This window comes from Pantherophis guttatus, chromosome 8 (assembly GCF_059756535.1).
Source record: "Pantherophis guttatus breed Tessera chromosome 8, ASM5975653v1, whole genome shotgun sequence".
NCBI lineage: Eukaryota > Metazoa > Chordata > Lepidosauria > Squamata > Colubridae > Pantherophis > Pantherophis guttatus.
In genome coordinates this window covers 13893335-13917715 of record NC_142070.1, presented here as the reverse complement: position 1 = coordinate 13917715, position 24381 = coordinate 13893335, and the positions used below count along the sequence as shown (strand labels likewise).

The 24381-nt window shown below is 40.3% G+C and overlaps 1 protein-coding gene across 13 annotated transcripts in view; it reads right to left on the bottom strand.

Annotated features, from left to right (window-relative positions):
• Positions 1–24381, bottom strand: part of AFF1 (ALF transcription elongation factor 1) — a 174353-nt gene that overhangs the window by 85201 nt on the left and 64771 nt on the right. For 8 of the 13 annotated variants that reach the window (XM_087875112.1, XM_034440438.3, XM_087875115.1 and 5 more), the window contains 2 exons: positions 3215–3335; positions 345–1217 (listed from right to left, as the gene is read on the bottom strand). The exons of 2 other annotated variants lie outside the window; for them this stretch is intronic. In XM_087875112.1, coding sequence (XP_087731238.1) covers positions 345–1217; positions 3215–3335 — 994 coding nt within the window. Of the gene's footprint in view, positions 1–344; positions 1218–3214; positions 3336–11380; positions 11622–23661; positions 23843–24381 lie in introns of those variants that run through there. 3 more of the 13 variants (XM_034440436.3, XM_034440437.3, XM_087875117.1) reach the window with 2 other exon arrangements.

Sequence of the window (24381 nt, the reverse complement as noted above, 5' to 3'; positions counted from 1 at the left end):
TAGAATCCCTGACAAACTATTCCATTCTCAGTTCCTGGTGGAAGACGATGCTCCACTAAAAACTTAAAACACTCAATACTGCTGTCTTTCCTAAGTTTATGCATCCTTTGGTAAGGTGAACTACTGAGTGCATAGAGCCACACTAGCACTGAGTAGCAACTGATTCTCATCTTAAAGAGCTCCATAAAGAGAACTTCTATGGAGCACGTTCAGTTCCGATTACCGTCCTACTTAAAAACGCATGACCATATTACAGCCTATGATTTCGACGTTAATTATGCAAATAATTGTGTTTAACTTTGAGGCCAACGCACAATCAAACCGAACACAGCTAATACACCGACCTCAATTGGTTCCGTGGGTATTTTCAATTTGGGTAAGTTGGTCTTGACGTTGGTTTTTAAATTTGTTATTTTCCCATAGGACTGTTCCTGGTATTCCTCTGGCAGTGGCTTGAGTTCGGGTGACTCATCTGGAGCCTGGTCTTGGCCATCCATTGGTCTAACGTAGGCAGTGGGTTTCTGTTGTATTGCACTGGTTTTTGATAAGGATGAGGGAAATGTCTGGCTGGAAAGCTGAGCATTGACAGCTACGGTAGCGGTTGAAGTGTCCTCATTTTCATTATCGCGTGTGCTGGTCAGGAGCTCCAGAGACGGGGAGCTATTTTGCCCATGCTTTTCGATCTTACTGCTGAGGGATCTGGAACTGACACACTGGCCGGAATGTAAAGGGGACAGAGGTGGTACAGGGGAACACAACGTAGACAATAAGGGAGAAAGTTCCATAAGTGAGGGTCGCGTCTCAGGTGCAGTAGTTTTTTCAGTGGACTTTTTACTTTTCGGCGGACATCTACCACTTTGAAGTCCTTCAGTCTTGCAGCTCTTGGCGGGACCTGGCTTCTGATAGCTAGGCAATCCAGCGCTTTGTGAGGCTGGCTCCACCCTCGAGTGAATTTTTGGGTAGGAGCTGCCTCCAGACGGAACATCCGAGCTAAGAGGTCCCCCGTGTTTGCGATGGTGGCCGCGGTTCTGGAATGGGGTGCCAGTCTTTTCAGAAAGGAGCGGGCGATTTGCTTTAGGCGGGGGGAAGAGAGGCATCACACTTGTAGGAATCCCTATGAAATTCTGATAGAACTGGTTGACGATGAGCTCTTTCATCTCTTCATAATTGCCAAACATTTTCTGAATTCGGCTAGACAATTCATCGGCTTTGTTATTCTGAAATGAGACAGAATGCCAAGGGGGGGAAAAAAAAAAAGCAGTGAAGAAAAAAAAAACAGGAAGAGCAGGAAAAAGCAGAAATAAGGTACGAAGCTATGAATTAAACCCAAAGAGCTCATTGTCCATCAGCCTAAGAGCTCACTGATCAATTTGCAACCGTAGCTTGGGTTTTCTAAGAACCTGCAAACTACAACGGCTTGCAGGGTGCTCTTTGTGCAAAGGTGCAATGTCATGCAACAAAAATTACTTCACTTCCTCCAGCAGTCCTTTGAAGGTATGCTGAGCCTTTTTAACACATTGCTGTTAAGGGAGAGGAGAGTACTAGAGTCCCAGACAGATATTTCTATTTTTTGAGGCAATAACCCAAAAATAGATGGAAAAGAAAAGGCACCACAAATTAAATAAAATCTAAATACAGGTACCTTAATAGCTACGTGGCAGGAGTGGGTTCTACTTACCTTTACTACCGGTTCTCAACGGGGCCGCGCGCTCTTCTGCACATGCAGAACGTCATTTGGATGACGTCATTTTGATGATGTCGGGGTCGGTGGGCGGAGCCTCCCACCGGTTTTACTACCGGTTCTATAGAACCGGTGCGAACCGGGGGCAACCCACCACTGCTATGTGGCAACAACAAAAAAGTGAATACTCCATGCATTTGAAAAAAAATCGCATATCTTTTGTATTCACTGACCACAACAGTAGGGGTTGGAGGAGAAAAGGCTAATTCTTGACAAGTTATCTTGATAAATCATTGGTCTATACAGAACTACAATTTCTGGGAATAAACTATCTTCTTAACTAGGAAAGGCTAGAGGTGAGGTCTTGCTTGGACTTTGGGCAAATGAAAGAGTGGTTCAAGAATAAAATAGATATAAATTTTAGAGGTTAATAGCCATCACAATCATGGGTAGACAACGATACTAAGGTCTGAAAAGGTGGGATTTATTTATTTACAGTATTTAGAGAATTTATATGGCCACTCATTTACTTTCAGAGACTCTGGGATGCTTACAAATTTGTTTTAAAAAACTCAGTAACTGCAACCCCAACTCCCACCCTTGGTGACAACAACAATCAAAGAAGCCATTTAATGAGCTCCATCCCACTCTAGGTTCCCCAGGCCCGTTGGCAAAACCAGGTCTTGCAAAAGCATATCGAGGTAGGGCCAGTCTAATCTCCACAGGCTTGATATTCCAAAGGGAGGGGGCCACCACAGAGAAGGCCCTTCTTCTGGGTTCCGCCAGATGTACCTCTTTAGGAAAGGTGACCCGCAACATTCCCTGCCTCTCTCGTCTAGTGGATCAGGTGGATGTAACCAGGAAGAGATGGTCCTTGGGATAACCTGGCCATGTCGAGCTTTAAAGGTGACAACCAGTGCCTTGAACTGCACCCGGGAGCAAGTCTGCAACCCGCAAAAGAGATGACACATGTGCAGACCTGGGTCTGCACAAAACCATATGGGCTGCTGCATTTTGAACCAACGGGAACCTCTGGGTGCTTTTCAAGAGCAACCCCATGTAGAGCACATTGCAATAGTCAAGATGGGAGGTGACTAGGATAAATGTCTTAAGTTTTGCAAAAGCTTAAACCACCCATACTGTGTATTGCAAAAAAAAAAAAAAAACTACTGGCTTAGCATCCTTCATTGGAATCCTTCAGTCTCAAAAGACTATGGTATCGTGCTCTGGAAAGAGGTCCTAAAACAGCATCTAGTGTGACTAAAAAGGCCAATTCGAGAATGGCAATCCCTTCCACACTGAGGGCGGATACATTCTGTCCCCTGCCCAGCCCCCAGATTTCGCTGGTTCCGGGACTGCCTCTTTGCCTCAGCCTGCCAAACAAGGGTCTCTTCGAATTGGAGAAGGCCATGATGCTTAGCATGAAAGATAGACCAAATCTAACTTTCAAATCCTCTTAAAACAAAGAGGCAAACTGGAACATATAAAACTAACAGCTCATTCTATGATATAACGGAGGTATGTTGTGGATACCTTGTAAGGCGCTCCAAAAAGGGGAATATCTGCAGGGAACGCTTCTCTCTCCTGATGGGCTTCCTGATTTCGCCTTTCTTTTGCTTGAATGCGGAGCAAATTTCTCTCTTCATTGTACAAGCTGTTGGGAGAACAAGCATTTCATCATGAAAGCAAAACATTTTCAACTGACATTTTTAAGAATTTCAAAGGAAGTTGGGTAATTCAGCAGCTCAGGAAACTTGCACATAACGGTTAGCTTCGCAGCACCGCATATATCCACTTATCTATAGACATACAGGTACATATGCAGAAAAATCTTTAGGGGAAAAAAAATAGCAAATCTCTGAATGGCTGTATTTCCCAAGGTTACCAAGTCATTCATTGTTCAATGTGGCTTTGTAAGTTTGAAGGTTGCATATCTATTCACGATGATCTTCATTTCAGCCACTTTTTGGATTCAACACTTTAAAGCAGTAACAGCTGTCATGCTCACAGGGTGAATGGAAGAGGTTGATATTCTAAATTGAATCAAGAAGAGTTGCTTACTACAGCAATACAAGATCCAGTTCAGGTTTGAAACTTACACAACTTGTCTGACACAGTAGGCAATTGGGTAGAGGGAAGGAATGTTATGATATATGCAACAGCTTCTTGGCTTTTCTAAACCTTACACAATTTCAACATCCATCTTAACAAATTTCACAGCAGCTGTCTCTGTGTCTTAAGGCACAAGAATATCCAAGAAGGATAATGCCCTCGTATTTACATGCTCATAAATAGTTATTGCTCTTCTACCTTACAAAAGGTCACTTTTAAATGCTGCTCTATTTCTAATCTTTAAGAAAAGATTAAACAAAAAGAAATAGATTCTGAAATTTCCCCTAAATCAGGGTTTTCCACGACTGAATGAACTGGTGTTTTCCCTTCTAATGCTTTATTCTAAGGATGACATGATAGCAGTATTCCAGTATTTGAGGGGCTGCCACAAAGAAGAAGGAGTCAACTTATTTTCCAAAGCACCTGAAGGCAAGACAAGAAACAATGGATGGAAACTAATCAAGGAGACATGCAACCTGGAATTAAGGAGAAACTTCCTAACAGTGAGGACAATCAATCAGTGGAACAGCTTGCCTTGGGCGCTCCATCACTGGACATTTTTAAGAAGAGACTGGACAGCTACTTGTCTGAAATGGTATGGAGCAGGGGTCACCAACCTTTCGGACCTCAGGGACCACTAAATTCATAATTTTAAATCCCACCGACCACTAATATGAGCTGCCTAATGACTGGCTGGCTGGGCGTGGCTAGGTGGTCATGTGACTGGGTGGGCATGGCCAACTCCTCACCTCCCCGCCCAGGCTCCTTACGGCCCCAACAGGAAGCAATTGTTGGAACTAAGCAGCCACCACGAGAAAGAGTTGGCAAAACAGCTCAGTTCAAATTGGATCTGACCGAGAAGGAGACTCAGCAGAAGCACCTCACTGAGGATTATGAGCATAGGCTTTCCAAGCAGAGGGAAGACCTGCGGGAGTGCAGGCCAGGTACCGGCGCCTGGAGGCTCAATGGGCTGAGATGGTCAGCCAGTTCCAGGCCATGATTCAGTCCCACTGGAAACAAGGCCCTCCGGTTCGTCACCACCAGCGGCACTTCCCTCCAGCCTTCTCCCAAAGACCCGCGCCAGGAGGCTGAAGCAAACCCCACGTCAGAATTTCTGCCCCACACAAAAAGACCTCGAAGGGGGAGACTCTCTGCAGCAACACAAATGTTCATTGCATGTATCCAACCCAGGGGCCGTAGTTTGAGGACCCCTGATTTAGTACAATATTAAAAATGCAAATATTTTTTCTGCGGACCACCAAAATTTTCTCACGGACCACCAGTTGGTGACCACTGGTATAGAGCACGGGTGTCAAACTCGATTGTGTCACATGATGTATCTTGACGGCTTTTTGCCTTTGTGGAGCCGGGGTGGGCGTGGCCTTCACGCGACGCATCTGGCCCACAGGCTGCCAGTTTGACACCTCTGGTATAGTCTCTCCAGGGGGTTGGACTAGAAGACCTCCATGGTCGCTTCCTGCTCTATTCTGATTGATATTCTATTAGGTTTTTTAAAAAAAAAAGGGAGGGGGAGGAGGGAACATTTCATAGATAAAAAGCATGCAGGATAGCCCTGACTTACGGCATCTTTCTATATGGCCTCATATATCCCACCTCCTCTCCTTTAGTCTCCCTCCATATATATCCTTCAGTGTTCAGGTTTTCCAGCTCTCCTCCCAATGCAAACGTTGACCACTTGGATAACAAATAGCAAATGTTGGTGGACCGCTCTCTGAAAAGAGGCACAGTTTTCATCCACCATAATGAAATTTCAGTGTTTCCTTAAGCTCCTACCCTAACATAAAAGCTATGGTTTGTCAGCATTTTTCTTGCACAGATCATGAAAGCGGCAACAAATCCCGTTCCCCAAACAATGGCCTCTTTTGGTTTTCATCCTTGGATTGAGTGTGCAGTTTTTACTACATGCAGGGTAAGGGGGAAAGGAGCTGCAGTCTTTTCAATCATTTTCGGTGCAAGCAAGTTAATTGAAAAAGCCTCCAAATGTTGATATATATGTGAACCTTATCCTTTAAACCAACCGTTTATCCACAATAAGAATAAAAGACAGATATGCAATATCAGGAAAAACAAGGTTATGTAAGAAACCTGGCACGGGTTCCATGGGAAGCACAATCTGATCTGTACTTTTCTTCTGCTTTCAATATTTTTAGCTATATTAATTTACAACACCTAGTGGTGCTAATACTGCAGCATTCGGTCAATTGACTGATCTTGGAAAAAGAAAAAAAAAAAGACTAAACAGATGAACAAGATGGGTGACTACCCATCTTTAAACTTTAAGACTGAAAAGGTTTTTTTTTAAAAAATATTAAAATTTTGGAAAAAAACAGTAGAAAACCAATTCCGTAATGTTGCTTTGGGTGGGGAAGCGTCCATGTAGTTTGACAGAATTGAGCTTGACCGAAAAGGGAGGCCGCTTTACCAATTTTAGAGGTGTAAATTAATCAGTAAGGATTCCCAGGTCTTATCGCATTCAGTAACATTACCGTATCTATGGTTAAGATTGCAATTAAAGGCTGGGGGGTGGGGAGGAAAAGTGATCACGTGTCCTAGCTTCAGCCTAATCCTACAGAGTGGATTACATGTTTTTTTTTTAATTGTTGGTATCAAGATTAAATTCATAAGGTATATTTAAGATACTGGGTAGACATCCGGAATGTTTTCACTACAGCACAGTGAAGTGACTTCTTATTTATTTATTTATTATTTTATTTATTAATTAATTTTATTTCTATACTGCCCTTCTCTCGAAGGACTCAGGGCGGTGTGCAGCCTGATTAAAAGCACAAAGACAGACAAAATTTAAAAATAATTAAAATTATTAAATAATTGGCTCAATTATAAAACCCCCAAATTTAAAATCCCACAATTAAAACCAATTAAAATCTTTACACTGATAGCCCGGCCTGGTGGAACAACAAGGTTTTGAGGGCACAGCGAAATACACGGAGATCGGAGATCTTACGCATTTCTGGGGGCAGTTCATTCCAAAGGGCAGGGGCTCCCACAGAGAATGCCCTCCCCCTGGATGTTGCCAGCCGACATAATTTGGCGATGGCCCCCTGAGGAGACTCTCTCTGTGGGAGCGGACTGGCCGGTGGGAGGCTACTGGTGGCAGAAGAGTCTCGACTTCTTGCCAATTCCTTAGTGCCATTTATAACCCTTAAAAAAACCTCACTTTTCACGACCCTGTAATCCCTTAATTTGGGGTAGAGTTAAGGTGACTGATGGAGCTGAGCATTTACTGGTCAGATGCCTTTCCTGATGCCAAGCAGAGTTCACAGCGGATATTTGTTCTCTACATCCTAGGAGAGAAATATCTGCTGCTACCTAGGTTTGAACTCTCAACCTTCTGAGTGGGAGATGAGCGTCTTCACCACTAGGCCACCACACCGCTCACATCTAGAGCCCTTTCTACTGATCAAAATTGTATGAATGAATGCAGTCGGCTTTAGTAAGTTTCTTTTCTGTGCATCAAATTGTGCCTGCATGAAGGCATAACTCTACAGAATTATCAACAGTAATGGCAAACAGATATTGTAGTTATCATTAAATAATTTTAGCTCACCTTTTTATTCCCAATAGGGCAAAGTGTATTCCCTATTGTCAAAGTTACCCAAAGTAAATGTTTTGCATATTCATTTGCCCTCCATTATCCACCTCTTGATAGTTATACCTCTTGATAATAATCCCATAATGTTGAGGTTAGGCTGATAAAACAGTCATTCATAACTAATGAAAATGAGTTCCATAAAGATCTTTCTTTCAGAAAGCTACTCTCACCACTACATATCAATGCTTTTCAACTGTTATTATTTCTTTAAAAAAAATATTAGCAGAGTAACTAGCAGTGTCTCAGCTTGGGAGACTGGTGAGATTTTCATGCTGGGAGAATCTTATCAATAAAGACAGCTTTTGTTCCATGCAATCTGATCCATTCACAAGTCCTCATTTATGCCATCGATTTTCTACGCTTTCCCCCAAAAGATCAGGCAGTTGGGCATTTAGAATAGGAGCATTTTTTCGGTCACCGCGCCAAACATTCAATCTTCCTCAGCAAACAGGTCCCCATGTTCTACTGCAATCTTTGTGTGAGAGGATATTTGTGAAGAGAATACTATTTGGATGCTTCGGTTCCTTTGAATATCTTTTGAAACAGAAAACCAAGTATAAGTGTTCCGCTTTTAAAAAAACAAACAAGAATTTGATATGAATAGAATCTACATTCTTTTGCTAGACCAATTTCCTCTCATTTTCATTTTTAGAGTACTTAGGTATTTTTTAATATAGGAAGTTTATTATAGTCCACTGGTTACAAGAGGGTTACAGATTCAAGGCACCTGGAGTGATCTCATTGCAGCCATACCAGAAGCAGTTAGATCAGGGGTGTCAAACTCGCGGCCCACGGGCCAGTTGCGTCACGTGCTCGCCCCGCTTGGTTTAGCAAAGGGGGAAAAAAGTCTTGATACATCACGTGACACCACTGTGCCGCCAGTTTAACAACCCTGAGTTAGATGGTTAGCTTCTTTAGATATTGAATCATAACATAGCAATAGCACTTAGACTTATATACCACTTCATAGGGCTTTTACAACCCTCTCTAAGCAGTTTACAGAGTCAGCCTATTGCCCCCAACAATCTGGCTCCTCATTTATTTATTTTTTTATTTAATTTGATTTATATGCCGCCCTTCTCCGGAGACTCAGGGTGACTTACAATGCGTTAAGCAATAGCCTTCATACTTTTGTATATTTATACAAAGTCAGCTTATTGCCCCCACAAACTGGGTCCTCATTTAACCTACCTTAGAAAGGATGGAAGGCTGAGTCAACCTTGAGCCTGGTGAGATTTGATCCGCCAAATTGCAGGCAGCCGGCAGGCAGCAGAAGTAGCCTGCAGTACTGCATTCTAACCACTATGCCACCACGTCTCTTCATTCCTTTGCAATTCTATGGCTCCATATTACGGTGATTTTATTATGGTTTCATCTTAATTTAATATATTATCTCCTATATTGTATTGTCCACATAATATACATATGTGTGCGTGCATGCGCACGTGCTGATACTTTTATTTAAACTACATTTGTATATTAGTGATTGCATGACTTCTGTAGATGCTGTACATTAAATAAATAAAATAAACTGGTTAGAGGAGAAAGTAAATAATTCACCTGAATTCAGGCTAGATAAGGAACATTTACTATAAAATTTCCATTGGTGAAGAGGAATTGCTACCTTATGCAATAGAAATGAGGGTAATAGCATATAAACTGATTGCTAGTTGGATGTAATATGCTGCTGGCTGGGATATAGTCAGTGGTGGGATTCAGCCAGTTCGTACCATTTCGGGAGAGCCGATTGTTAACTTTCTGAGCAGTTTGGAAAACTGGTTGTTGGAAGAAATCATTAGGGCAGAGAACCGGTTGTTAAATTACTTGAATCCTACCACTGGATATAGCTATAGATACCGTGTTTCCCCCAAAATAATACCGTCTTATATTTTTTTGAACCCTGAAATAAGCGCTTGGCCTTACTGCCATGAGCTCAAAAGCCCGATTGTGTTTATTATCAGGGGATGTCTTATTTTGGGGGAAACAGGGTACTTCATCGAACACATCTGAAACTCATTTCTCAAGATATCTTACCCTGAGAAAGAAGAGGAAGATCCAACAACTCAATCTACACAAAATGGCACACCCATTTTGTACAAATCACTAGCATTATAAGCAGCCTTCTCAAGAGAATACTTAATGCTTTTCTGTACTGTGCCAATTTTAGATGATGTGGAATTAAAGAAACTGCAACCATTCAAGTCACCGAAAGGCTGCAATTTGACTGCACGGAGGCAAAGGAGCTATTTTCTGCTTTTAAATGAGAGGGGTTTTCAACTAAGAAGCAAATATGGAAAAAGAACACTGCTTATTTTCGTTTGAGGGCTGAAATTTGAATGAACTAACTGCTTCACGGCACAAATAGTAACATTAACCAAACTGGGATGGAAAGCAGTGTAGAAGAGGCCCTACAGATAAATTAGTCACAAGCTTAAAGCCAAGATTGGTTTAAATTCACTACTTCATTTCCTTGTTTGCTTCTTAATGAAGAATATGGGCAATGATTATGCGCCATAAAGTTACTGAATACTCTTGGCAACCATACAGGTAAGATTTTTCTGCAGGATAAAATGAGGAATATTACTGATGTGCTATTTATGAAAAGATATAGTATCGGATTCGAACTTGGGTATGGCTAGCTGATGAGAGCTAAATAGCTTGAAATAGATCTATACTAGTCTTCCTTTATTTCTTTATCAGCAAATATAAATCTGGTATAAAATGGTTTGTCATGAATGCAACTGCCTGAGGGCTCCTGGATTGGAGCTGAAAAGCAAAAGTATGCTCCCTCCCATATCGGGGTAGACCAGGTGTTTCTATAGAAAAACACTTTATATGTATGTATGTATGTATGTATGTATGTATGTATGTAAATATATAAAGTGTTTTTCTATCAAAGCATCTGGTCTACCCAATAGTAGACACATACACATTCACAAGTCAAATCAATGTTACATTTTTATTCCATGTGATAGCTCTACAAGTGGAAGAAAAACTCAAAAGCTAAAAGCTGTAATTGCATGAGCATATATAAAATAATAATAATAAAAATAATAATCTACTCTTAATTCTTCTGTATAAACAATTTTGGCTAGTGGAAAACCTTGAAGCACTACTGCATAACACACGTTTTTGTTTTATATACTGAATAAAGGCTTCCAATCCATTTTTTCTTTCAGCTACCCAAATGAAATAATTTTCCAAAATTGTGTTTCATACATTATATTTTAGCATACTGAAACTGACAGCTGTGGCACTTGCACAATATAGTACGGTAGGCTTGAGGCATATTAAGCTAAGGATTGATTTGCTTTTCAGAAAACTAGTCTATCGTTTACTCAAGTACTAAAATTAAGATGTCAAAGGTCGTTAAGGAAAACTGAACTGTAGCCATTAAGAGCAGCATGTTACTGCAAAACAGAATTTTCTGAAGTGTGTCTGGGATTATCGATACTGCAATTCTATTAAACTTTCAAAACACAGTTTTTCACCCCAGCCTACAGTTAATTTGGGATACTACTATATAGCTTTATGTATTGGCTGTTTTTTGTAATCATTACAGTTTTATCTTCATTGTGCATATTGTTGCCGCAACTGTGGGCGGCATATGGAGTAATAAAAACATAATACAAAATGGTTAAAATTAAGAGAGATTAAATAAAGTAAAAGAACGGAAGATGGGTGACATGGGGATGAGGGTCTTCTATCTCAGAGGGGTCACATTGTCATGGCGGTGTCATGTGACTTATCGCAAGTTTTTCCCCCTTCGCTAAACCAGGTGTGGGTGTGGCCAGAGTGTGGCGCATCCAGCCCATGGGCCGCGAATTTGACAGCCCTGCTCTATCCCATCAGCCACCCCTCGCATAGAACACCCTATCAGGGCTCCCGACCAGCTGGCAGAGGCAGGTTTTAAGGTTCTTCTGGAAGGCCAGGAATGTAGGGGCCAATCTCACCTCTGGTGGAAGAATATTCCAAAGGGTGGGGGCCACAGCAGCAAAGGCTCTTCTTGACTCCCACCCCCCAGCTGAAATTCTTTGGCAGATAGGGTGTGAAGTAGGCCTCTTCCGGTGGAGTAAATGAGACAGACCAATCCCATTGAGGCCAGATGACTCCTCAGATACCCTGAACCCATGCCATAAAGGGCATTGTGATGATATGATAAAAAGGCATCATGATTTTAACACTGTTGTATCATTTTTATTCTGTGTCCAATTGTACTAAGGGCCATTCGTTTCATTCTTGCCACAGTCAAGAAAAGAAAGAGAGAAGTCGTGAGGAAACAAAAGACACGTGCTACGGATTTCTGGTCAAATACACAGCATTTTTTCCTCACGAAATATGTAACAGCAGAAAACCATCAAATATGATCAATTCTCACTACAAGCTACATCCTGCCATGAGAGGCACTATTATCAGTTTTCTCAAAACCACTCCTTCCATCTTTTCAGAAAAGCCAGGGTTATTTGAAAAATAAATAAAACAAAATCCCTCCCGATATATATCTCATGAGATGAGTCACCCAAACTCCTATTTTGTTTCTTATTGAAATCTTGATGGAAGAAACTTCTAACAATGAGAAATCACCATTTAAAATATTCGCAAAGCGTCTGATGCAGTTGCGAATTCAGTCTCGTTTCCCCGGATGGTTGGCACTCCCCTCCAATCCTGCTGCTTTTCATCTAGCAGTCATGGTGACCATCTGTTCTTCTCTCACTGCAGCTTGGCTGAGCCTCTCCTTACAATGTCCATGAATGTATCTTGGCATGGCAAGATTAAGAAATGCCCTCTAGGTATTTCTGGACTGTTTGAAGTATAAGGTACCTTTTACTGTGGCTGTGTAGATATGGAACATAAAACACATTGGATAGTCTAGAGCCATGATGGCGAACCAATGGCACGCGTGCCCAAAGTGGCATGCAAAGCCATGTGGCACAGCACGCACGGCCTTGCCTGTTTGTCTTCCGGGTTTCTGGCATGCATGTGCCCACGGCGATCAGCTGTCCTTCATACCTATGGCAGTGCCAAAACCGGTGTGTGCATGCGCGCTGGCCAGCTGATTATCGGGTGTGCATGCACACCAGAACCTGGAAGTTCAGCTTTTCTGGAGCATGATCCCTTTGTGTGTGCAGCAGTGCCAAAAACCGGCTGGCACATGCGCACCGGCAAGCTAATCATCGGGCACGCATGCGTGCTAGAATTTTTTATTTATTTATTTATTTATTTTTATATGCCACCCTTCTCCGGAGACTCAGGGCGACTTACAATGCGTTAAGCAATAGCCTTCATACTTTTGTATATTTTATACAAAGTCAGCTTATTGCCCCCACAAACTGGGTCCTCATTTTACCCACCTTAGAAAGAATGGAAGGCTGAGTCAACCTTGAGCCTGGTGAGAATTGAACTCGCAGTAATTGCAGGCAGCTGGATGTTAAATGCTGCCTTAGTAGGAGGCATTAGCCTCCTACGCCACTCAGGCTCAGAATCCAGAAGTTCGGCTTTTCCGGAGCGTGGCCCTGACAAGTGCGTGTGCGCGCATGCACGACATTTCCATGCTACCTTTTCGGCACTTTGTGCTGAAAATGTTCGCCATCACTGGTCTAGATAGAAAGAAGGACTAGGAGGGACATGATAGCAGTATTCCAGTATTTGAGAGGCTGCCACAAAAAGGAGGGGATCAGTTTATTTTCCAAAGCACCAGAGGGCTGGACAAGAAATAATGGATGGAAACTAATCAAGGAGAGAAGCAACCTGGAATTAATTAAAGAGAAATTTCCTGACAATGAGGACAATTAACCAGTGGAACAGCTTGCCTCCAGAAGTTGTGGGTGCTTCATCACTGGAGATTTTTAAGAAGAGCCTTTAAAGTCACTTGTCTGAAATGGTATAAGGTCTCCCGCTTGAGCAGAGGGCTGGACTAAAAGACTTTTAAAGTCGACCTCTTTTCTGATGAACAAAACTGAGAAGGTTCAGTATTTCACAACCTGTTGTAAATGAGGAAAGTGCATATTGTGCGTAAAAGGCTGGCGAAATTAGATGAGCAATAGCATAGCTTGGATCTTGTTTAGCCTGCAAGGGCCACCTCTCCATAAACACGTAAATCGCAGAGAAACACACACTTGAAGTACTTAAACAAGTGGCAGAATTATCTTTAAAAAGAGCAAAACAAAGATTACACAAGCTTAAGTTTTTATAAACTTAGTGCAAAAATGTTTTGTTTCCTAGATCTCTTTTTCTGGTGAGTTGAAGAAAAAAACCTGTATAAATCAAAAGAAAGAGTGCACAATCAGAGGTTGATGCCACTTAAATTTAGTAATTATAGATAGAAAATGGAAATAGGCTGCAGACTCAAATGAAATTTTATCAAGAGACTGGAAGCTTTCAGTGTTGTTCTGCTGAGCTGAAAAAACAAAACAAAATCCAAACATCTTTAACACATCTCTGAAATGACCAAATTTCTCTATTGGCTACTAAATCCTATGTAGATAGTAAACTGTCTGAAAAAGGTGTAAATGCCAAAAACAAGGGGGAGGATGGGCCATCCTACACGGCCAAGGGAGAAGAAAGGGAAACTGGTAATGTTTAACTTACTCTTCGATGTGTAAAATAATTAAAATTGAGACAGACTGATTTGATGGAGGTGAGGGTCTCAGAAGGGGGAAGGCATCTCCAGGCATTGTGCCCGGGACTCATGGAGAAGGCTTTTAAGGATTTATCTTTTGTTGGATCAGTTTGCTGGGTTTAAGGAACAAAATATATTGTATCTCAGCAGGGCTGTTCAAAAACAAAACAGAGAAGAGAGAGTGCAGAATACAAAGAATGGAATGTGCTTACATTCAGTTCAAATGGGGAGGGTTAATTAGCACATCAAAGGTGCACGACAACAGAAGAAAAAAAATCTGAAGCAAGCAAGTCAGCTTGATAAGAGAGTTGGGGTGATCAAATATTTACAGGGCTGTCATTCTTTTGTCTTCCACTCCCTCCTCCTTCTCCATCCTTAAGGGCTGCATTGACTGACAGGGCGCTGAATAGGAGCTTCCTCCCACATTGCTGCTGCTTGGGGATACTGTATTGGGGAAACAAAATAGCTTGCCCACTCTTTACTTGTCTGGCAGCTATTAAGTGTAGGAGAACTCTGCCAAAGGGAATGAGAACAGAAAAAGCAGCAGGGCAGCTCTGTGCATCGCCTCTGTTTATAGCACAGGTCCTTAACTGAGGGACTAGCCCACATGCAACATCCAGAGTCACTTTGGATGGTGAGATGGGTGCCATATCAAGTCAGTTATTATTTCTGATGACCACATGGAAGGATTTTCTCTGGGATAATCTGTCCCCAACCCCTGGCCTTTCAGATCTTCCTGCACTGCACATATCACTGATGTAATCAAATCCATCCATCCATCTTCTTCTTCTCTTTCCTTCAACCTTACTCAGCATTATGTACTTCTTAAGGGGGCTGGGCCTTCACATGTGTCCAAAATATGATGATCTATACCTGGCCATTTCTGCCTTGAATGAGGTCTCTGGATTGATTTTGTTCAGCGATGCATGATTTTTGCTTCTTGGTTATCTATGGTATTCTCAGGAGTGTCGTCTCAAACATTGGTTCAAAACTCTTTGTATCTTGCTTCTTCAAAAACTTATTTTTAACTTCCAAAGAGTCACAGGGTAAATCATAATTAATAATAATTCATTCAATAAAAGTTAGTTATGGTCCTAGTCCAACCCATTGCTCTCCGTAATTTGGGGAATGTCTCTGTCTCCCTCCATCCATCATCCATCTCTATCTCTCTATCCATCACACACACACACTGGAAAAATTAAAGAAAGGTTTTTTTTATAAATCCATCCAAAGGGAATAGAGGTGGGAAAGCAAGATTGCAAATACAATTTCACTCCAACTTTAAAAAAAAAAAAAAAAGCTAACAGATGGACACAAGGTTCACCAGAACTTCTGATTTCTCTTATCAAAATTCTTCTTTCCTTCCTTAAAGGAGCTTTGGGGAGGTCTCCAATGAGGTCACGTTGGGGGGGCAGGTGTGGGGTCGCCTTTATTTTTAAGAATACTACCGAGCCTCTCATGTGATCCAAAGACATCCCTGAAAATGAAATGGACAGCTGCAGCTTGATGGATAGTATTGAAATGGAAAAAAAAGAACAAAGGTAAGTAAGAATGCAAAGGAGCATTCGGAGATGTTTGTGTGACAGGTTGCATTTTGGTGAACTGGTGCTTTCCAACTGGTTGTATCACCCATGGCAGCTATTATGTGCTGGGTGGGGGAAGGAAACAATCACTCAAGAATGGCAATGATATGTAGTCAAATGCCAAATGAGCCCACCAGCCTTCTCCCCTGCCCACAGTGAGGTCCATCTATATTAGATTGCAACTTTGCAACAAGTGTTTAGAATTTTTAAACCTTTCTACAATGCTTAATTTTAAAAAGTCCTTACATTATCCATTCAGAGTCACTGAGAGTCAGGCAGCATACAAGTTTAATTAACAATAATGTTATATATTATAAGTATATGGTATAATATATAATATATATTTTATATGTTAATTAATACCATATATTCCTAGTATGCCTACGGTTATACTTTTTTCCTGGTCTCTCTCACTTCTACCCGTGTTGGAACTTTAAGTCATACAAATTATTTATTTATTTATTTATATTTATCTGTTATATTTATTTGCCAACTATCTCACTGTGGCAGGTAACTTACAACAATAAGAAGGAAAAAAAATAAACAGAATAGAAATAAAATAACAATGAAAAAAGAATGAAAAAAGGAAACAGTGAGAATACATCAATATGATTTTAAAAAGAATTAAACTGGTATTTTTTAAATTTACGCATTTATCTCAAAAGAAAAGAAAAACTGCCAAAAGAAAAAAAACTATTGTCTTTCATTTGTGGCTAAAAGCACTGAAGCAGGACCAGTAATAAAAAATAATTGCCTACCATAAGGTATGTATGTACTATAATGCTCCAAATATTCTAGTAATAATCACATGAACTTTTTGGGAAAAAGACTTCTGTCTTCAATAAATAATTTCCACATAGGTTCATCTGCCTGGAAGCATTGCAATTTTGCCACGAAACCTTGCTGTTTTGCCAAGAAGACAGTTTTGTGTTGAGAATTCCTTAGTTCTGAAATAATTTATACACACGCACATACTTTGGAGAACTTTCCATTAAAAAAAAAAACATCCTCTTTGAAATGCTTGCCTCTTTTTAAAAAAAACCCTCATACGTAAAGGAGAACACTTCTTAGAACTGTCTTCATAAAAGCTAAATAGTTAAGGTTAAACCAAATTTTGGTCCTTTGACAACGGAGAGATATTCTTTTTAAATATGAGATTCTCAGAAAAAAATAACCCCTTCAAGTGAAAGCAATGTACTATTTTTCGGGCGTGTTCACAGGGCATTGGTTTAAAAAATGGCCAACATGGTAGCTACAATCATTTGAGCAAAGCCCTGCCTATCCTTACACCTACAGAAATTGGGCAGAATGTCAATCACACCATGGCAGCCATCTTGATTTTGTTGACCACAAGCTACAGACCCCTCTGATGCTTTTATAAACTTATTATTTAAGATGTTTTGAGCAAAGGGGTTTTGATCTTTCAAGTTATAACAAATTTGTAACTTGATAAAGTTACAAATTATGGCTAAAATAAGCAGAGGCAAGTTGACAGGTAGATAAATATTCTCCTCGGGCACTTCAATTTAATTTCAATCTTCTAACTTGTTCTTCCCCATTGGGACTTGACAAATACGTAGCCCTCTGTCTTCACAGCAATAAGTACAGTTTTAAAATAAATGCTTGAATTCAGTTACCTGTAGCTGAGTTCATTTACCTGTAGTGACTTTCTATTACTGATTACTTAGCCTTCAGGAAATTTGCTATAGCCATTGGATAATCCATAGCTTAGAAGAAGAATCGTCCCAGAAGAAAGTATAACATAATAAGTATATATAACAATTTAGTTTATAAGAATGCTCAATATGGTCACACAAGAATAAGAGAATGATTAGGAAGACTGAATTTAAAAGTAAAGATAATTGTCGATGCAGAAAGTTGTAAAATATTATATAATATTGTTATTTATGTTTTGTATTTTACCGTTTGGTGTATGTGTATGTTCTTTTTTTTTCTTTTGTCTTTTTCTATTATGTTTTTGATTTTACAAATCTAAAATATTCAATAAAAAATATTTTTTTAAAAAAAGAAGAAGAAGAATCATCCCAAAGGTGCTTTTTCAAGAGGCAACTGGGCTTTCTGGTTTTTCTTTGAAGACATTTCGCTTCTCATCCAAGAAGCTTCTGATTCAGCTCTGACTGGATGGTGGGGAGCCTGGATCCAGTCATAGCTGAAGAAGCTTCTTGGATGAGAAACAAAACGTCTTCAAAGAAAAACCAGAAAGTCCAGTTGCCTCTTGAAAAAAGCACCTTTCGGACAACCGTGACCTGGATGACCGAGAATCTCCATAGACTCTTAGAAGAAGAATGTGTCCAATGCTAAGAGTGAAGTCAGCAGCATATGAATCAAAGGTTTGTTAGGGAAAAAACTAAATAGCATAGGCTATTTAATCGTTTTTCATAGCAGGTGTTCATACTTAAGTAACTTGGCTGAGATTTTTTTTTTTTAAAAAAAAAAAATTCATGGAGCCAGAGCAGTTACTTGGATGATAAAGTAGCAAGAAATATCACACCACAGACAGGGCTGGTAAGTTGAAAAAAATATTCCATGCTGTTGCCAAACCAACTAAATGGATATGTCTATGTGGCTTACTGGAACTCAACTCCAGGAAGATTTTACCCTGATCAAATCACTTCCAATTTCCTTTTGCATCCATGTACGCAAGAAAAGTGTTCTCATATAACATCTTAAGAAATGCTCTGTCTATGCAATTTTAATAATTACACTTTCAGCTCTCTCTCTCCCTGGAATTTATGTAACTGATGTTCCAGCTAAATAAAATTGGATACTGGGTCTAATCGGGTCAATTAGATAATCACATACACTTATTGTTTTCACACCTGTTAAAAATCTGTGGTAACCATAAAGTTTTGAAACCATGAATTCACAACAATATTATTTTTTCTTCTCTCCAAGAACACCAAGTCCTGCCAAACCAGTATTTGGAGAGCAAGTGAGATTAAAGGCAGAGATGGAAATCAGGTTTTTTAATGTCACAACCCAACACTCATAGATCAGATGCAGAAAAGTCAGCACCAGATTAATCATTTTGCGGCAATCTAGCAGGTTTAGGAAGCAGGACTGTGATTTGGGGAAGAGATTTCCAGAAGCAGACAAGGGACAATACATTCTCAAGGGCCTTCTATGAGGTCTTAGGGACAATATAAGCAGACTACCTTGGTAATGGATGAAGGAAGAGAAAGTGTTCGTTGTCCTACATTAATGCCTCTTGGGAAAATTAAGCATCACTCTGACAGAAAAGCAGTATTATTTCTCTTAGAAAGTAATGAGTGTTGCCAACAACAATACACACCATTGTCTTGGTATACTGCGATGCGAATGGAGCTCTTGTGGATTTACATATATCTGCCAATGTCTTGACATAGCTGACTGTCTCACTTGTCCTGTTTTCAAAAAATGATTAAAACCAGCAATACATAAGAACTGTCCAGCATCGTATCTACAGTATTTATAAAAACTGTACTTGGCATTCCTGCAAGATACCATTTTGGTCACCATCCTATTATTGGGCCAAAAGGAAATAAATAAGGTCAAACTTGATCACCGAAGATGAAAGTAACTAGAAACAGAGTTAAGACTTCAGAAACATAAACCTCTAACTCCATTTCCTTGTCAGTTGCATCTTCTGAAGTAGAGAATGGAATGGGTCCCATTCAGTCTAATTATAGATAGATAGATAGATAGATAGATAGATAGATAGATAGATAGATAGATAGATAGATAGATAGATAGATAGATAGATAGATGGATGGATGGATGGATGGATGGATGGATGGATGGATGGATGGATGGATGGATGGATGGAGGGAGGGAGGGAGGGAGGGAGGGAGAGAGAGAGAGAGAGAGAGAGAGAGAGAGAGAGAGAGAGATTTTGGGAAGGGAATCATGAATAGTAGTTGTTACAGGCTAACTCTTATTTGAAAGTGTTGCTTTTTTGTTCAGAACATAACATGTATTATCTGGTTCTAGGAAGTAGCCTAGGAGATTGGAGGGAGTAGGACTTTTTAAATTAAATATCCTGCCTAAAATGGCAGCCATTTTGTATATAGGAATGAAGTACAGGAGGAAGAGATGCTACCAAGGCACTGGTCAGTTAAGGGGTTTGAATCCAAGCCAAGAAAATAACATGAGAAACCCCTCCCCCCCCAACACAATCTCATTCTGGTTCACATGAAGATAAGAAGCATATTCAGACTTCCAAGATTCTGTTGCAATACCTATTACAGAGGTCTTCAAACTTGGCAGCTTTAAGACTTGTGGATTCTGGGAGTTGAAGTCCACAAATCTTAAAGCTGCCAAGTTTAAGGACCCCTGACCTATTAGAATAAAAAAGTAGTACATGGCACTGGTTTCTTAAGTCTGATCTATCTTGCCGAGTTGACATTTTGTGACTAACCTTGGTAACCAAGCATATATTCTCAAAAATATCCCTACCAGATCAGAAGGACAGTCCATCTCTAACATAATTCCATTTCCCCCATTGGTAAAATAAGATAGATATTGAACAACCATAAATGACTGGCAGGAATTATTATTAGATGCTTCTTGACTTTATAAGTGTGAAATTCCAGGCAAAACTGTAGTTAGCTCTGCAAAATCTTTCCAACAATGTAAACTGTACTGCAGTAGATTATGGATTCTGGCCACTATCTAAGTACTATTCTTCCTCTTCCATACAACCCTTCATTTAACCAAGCTATTTTATAATGAAATAAAAGTACTTGGAGGTTTTTCTGTGGAATTTTTTTTGGGGGGAGGGGACGACGACACATGCCACTCAGACTGTAGTACATACAAAATATTGCAAAATTTCACTTTAATTTATTTTGGGGAAACAAGCTTGTTTTTCACCTGTCCAATTTACTGCGTCTGTTGGCATGCAGCTATTCACCTGTCAGGCTGCTTCACCATAATTAAGAGTTATGGACACAGACATTATTAGCAGTAGTCATGGAAATAATGAATTCATGCAGCTACCATACGTCAATACAAAAAAATATATATCTTTTACAGTGAATACTGGCCTCCTACAGTTTTGAGAATCTTAATCTTTCCCTACATCAAATGATTAATCTAACTAATATCCTGAAATTGCCAGCTATTTTACATTCAGAATGTACCTTTTCTAAAAAAAGAAATTGATGATGTGTTCCAACATCCACAACTATGTTAATTGCTTTTCCAATTTTCTACAAATCTGAATTAATACCATCTCTTCTTCTTCATAAATTAAAATTATATTATGGAATTGCCATTCAATCTACCTTCTCATATGAGAGTAGAAAAGTCTTTTGAGTGGTGAAACAGAAGCCAAATTCAGACTTGTGAAAATCCTCACTTAATCATTGTGATAAACTGGCTATAATATTGGACTAGGACGTGAGAGACCCAGGTTAAAATGAACAATTATAAATTGTGCAGCAAATGTTTTATTTTTAATATTCCTTTCTCAGTTTGCATTGTTGTGCACTACTTCCAAAACTAACTACCAAAAGGAAAAGAAGACTCTGAATGTAATCTTGATTTTATTTAAACTACAAATTTTGAAATGGCTCATAAGAACCAGATTGGTTTTTAAAATACCTCTGACCTGAATATTTTCCTGTGGAAAGTCCAAGTTCTTTCAGTGATATTTACACTTGAAAATATCCCAGTGAATTATGACCCTGGCCTATTGCAGAAAATACAACTGTAAGCAATTAAATTAGTTGATGCTAATATTTATATGTGTGTTCCATTTTCTAACTTATTGAAGAAACTAGTAGGACAAGATTACTTTCTTTTCCTCAGGATAGTTACAAATGTTTAATAAATACAGAGGACAACACCTTTAAAAAAACACACACACCCTTCACAATTACAGACCTAATATAACCTATTAATTGAAGTCTGCACCAATCTAATTCACCCAATTTGTTTAGGTTTTGAAGAAGCTGCTATTACAAATCAAACTACTTTTATAAGCTCTCATTTTCTCAAATCACGCTGAGGCTTACAGTGCTTTACTCTGTAAGTTTATCTATTAGGAAGACTTTATAAAATAATCTGCTATGTTAGTGAACATTTAGTTTATGGATAGCTTTCTTCCTTTACCTAACCAGGGGTTTCAGCCTCAATTTACCATAAATCTAACACCCATCTTATTTATCACTGCAGACACCACACCTACTTTTTAAAGCAATATTTAAATGGAACCAAGAATGTGATTTGCCAACTTCCTTTAGAATTAGGAATTAGAATGATTTGCTATAGCAAATTTTCTTTGCTATCCCTTTTATCCAGTTATATTGATAAGTTATCTTGATGAGATGGTTGCCACTACAAAAATACACCCTTATGTTGCCAAATGGGATAATTCTTGTCAAAAGGGGAAAGCATTATAAAAAAGAACAGAATGCACAAAATTGCATTAAATATGGAAAGGCTAACTGTGTCTGGCACTAGTGGGACATAAATAGAATCATAATTCAAGTAAATGAGGTGGCTTTGACAGCATTTATGGATAACTTCTAATAAGCTTTTAGTATCACTGACCATGGAATTCTTCTGGATCAGATTAGAGCAGGGTGTCAAACTCAAGGCCCGCGGGCCGGATTTGGCCCATGGGGTGATTAGGTCTAGCCCACAGTGTCGTCCTGGAAACAACAAAGGACCGCCCCGTGATACCTCTGTGAGCAAAAATGGAGCTCAGGGAGGGCCGCTTGCTGGCAGCGGGTTGCAGGAGGCCGTCCCAGCTGAAAATGGAGCTTGGGAGCCCGTTTTTGCTGGCAGAGTGGTTCGGCCTCCACAGGCATCCCCGACACAAGTGAGCTGGCTATGCCCACCATGACCATGCCCACCCTGGCCCCCTGAGGACAAACACATCCCTGATGCAGCCCTCAATGAAATCGAGTTTGACACCCCTGGATTAGAGGGTTGAGAATGTGTTAACATGATATTGTGGTGATTCTTCTTTTCATTGGAGGTCAATTCTTGTCAGTGTTAATATATAGGGAGAGGTTGAGTCCTGGCTTCTGCTTGTAGGAAACCTCAGTGCTCAACTCTCTCCCCATTCTTATTTTAATTATAATATAAAGGTCATGCATTGAAACAGAGTATACTGAGATACACAATTTATATATCTCTGCCCTGGCCCATCCAAGTGATTCTGTCAAAATTCATTCCCAATGCCTAGAGCAAACTCAATTTCACTGAGGGCCGCATCGGGGTTGTGTATGACATGGGGGGGGGGGTTAGGTGTGGCCAGCTCAATGTTAGTCTTGTCAGGGGCGTCTTTGGTGGCCCAAGCGCTCTGCCAGCGAAAATGGGCTCCCGAGTGCTGTTTCCGGCTGCGATGGCCTCCTGCAACCCTCTGCCAGCAAAAATAGAGCTCCATTGTTGCTGGTAGAGGCACCACAGTCTAGTCCTTTCTGTTTCCAGGGCGGCCCTGTGGGCCAGATCTAAGCACCCCGTGGGCCAGATCCAGCCCCCAGGCCATGAGTTTCACACCCCTGGCCTAGAGGCTGTGAAGGTCAGAATGAGAAAAATATGATGGAATTCAACCCTCAGTAGACTGAACTTTCCTTTCAGCAGTTCCAAGGCGGCTCCACACCCATTTGCACTACTCAGGTGACCCTAAGAACACAGATAAACCTCCAAGCGATCTCAGCAACTCTCTAAACGGATGCAAATGACCAGCTGTCTGTAAGGAATATAAACCCTTCCATTCCCCAACAACCAATCAGAACTGAAGAAGCTTCTTGGATGCGAAGCAAAACGTCTTCAATAAAAAAAACAAGTAAGTCCATTTGCCTCTTTGGCAACCCTTTGGTTTAGGACTCATGGTTCACCTTGCTTTGCAAAAACTCCATCTTGTGTGCCAGTTATAGCCATTCCTAAATTAGAAAGTTCTTCTCAAGAGTCATTCATGATATTGTAATTTGGGATTGTTTTAATGTGCTGTCCTTGAAAAGCATGGATGGTCCAGAATGCAACAGTGGGTGCAGTTTTGGGCACACCGTACCATACTCACGTAACACTGCTGTTATGTGAGCTGCAGTGGGTCCCCGTAGGCTTCTGGATACAATTCAAAGTGCTGGTTGTCACCTTTTAAAGCCTTGCGTAACACAGGATCAAGTTATTGCAGAACTCCTGTCTCCAATGTGCGTCTGCCCATCCCATTACATCTAGCAGGTTGGATATGATCTTGGTTCCTTCAGTGAAATAATTAAACAGTGTTATCTATGGGGATCTGGGAGACGTGCTTTCTCTATCACAGCAACTGCCTTTTAGAACAGCCTCCCTGAAGGTCTAAATGGCCTTTGTCCTACTAAACCTCTGAGGACCTTGAAAAATCTAGCTTTTTTCCTCAATGCTGGGTCAAAGATGTTAGTGGAGTTTTGTTTGCTTGGTTCATGGGGCTATTCAGACATTTTTAATTATAGCTTTTACATTGTGTTATTTTATGTACAGATTTTTAGGGACCCCGAGTTATTTGGTTAAGAAGGGCACATATACTTTCTTTAAATCAACCATCCATTCATCAATCAGTGCAATATATTTTATCAAAGCTGTCTGCCTTTTTAAAAAAAAAAAAAAATTCAACCAGATCACTTTGCAGATACCTGTAAAGTAAAATAGGATGCACAATCCACCTATATGGGTGCCCCCATGCTATCCAAAGATATGTATTGATGTCTCTCTAAGATGAGGAGCTTTCCAACATCTGGTTTCCACCTTAAAAGCAGGAACT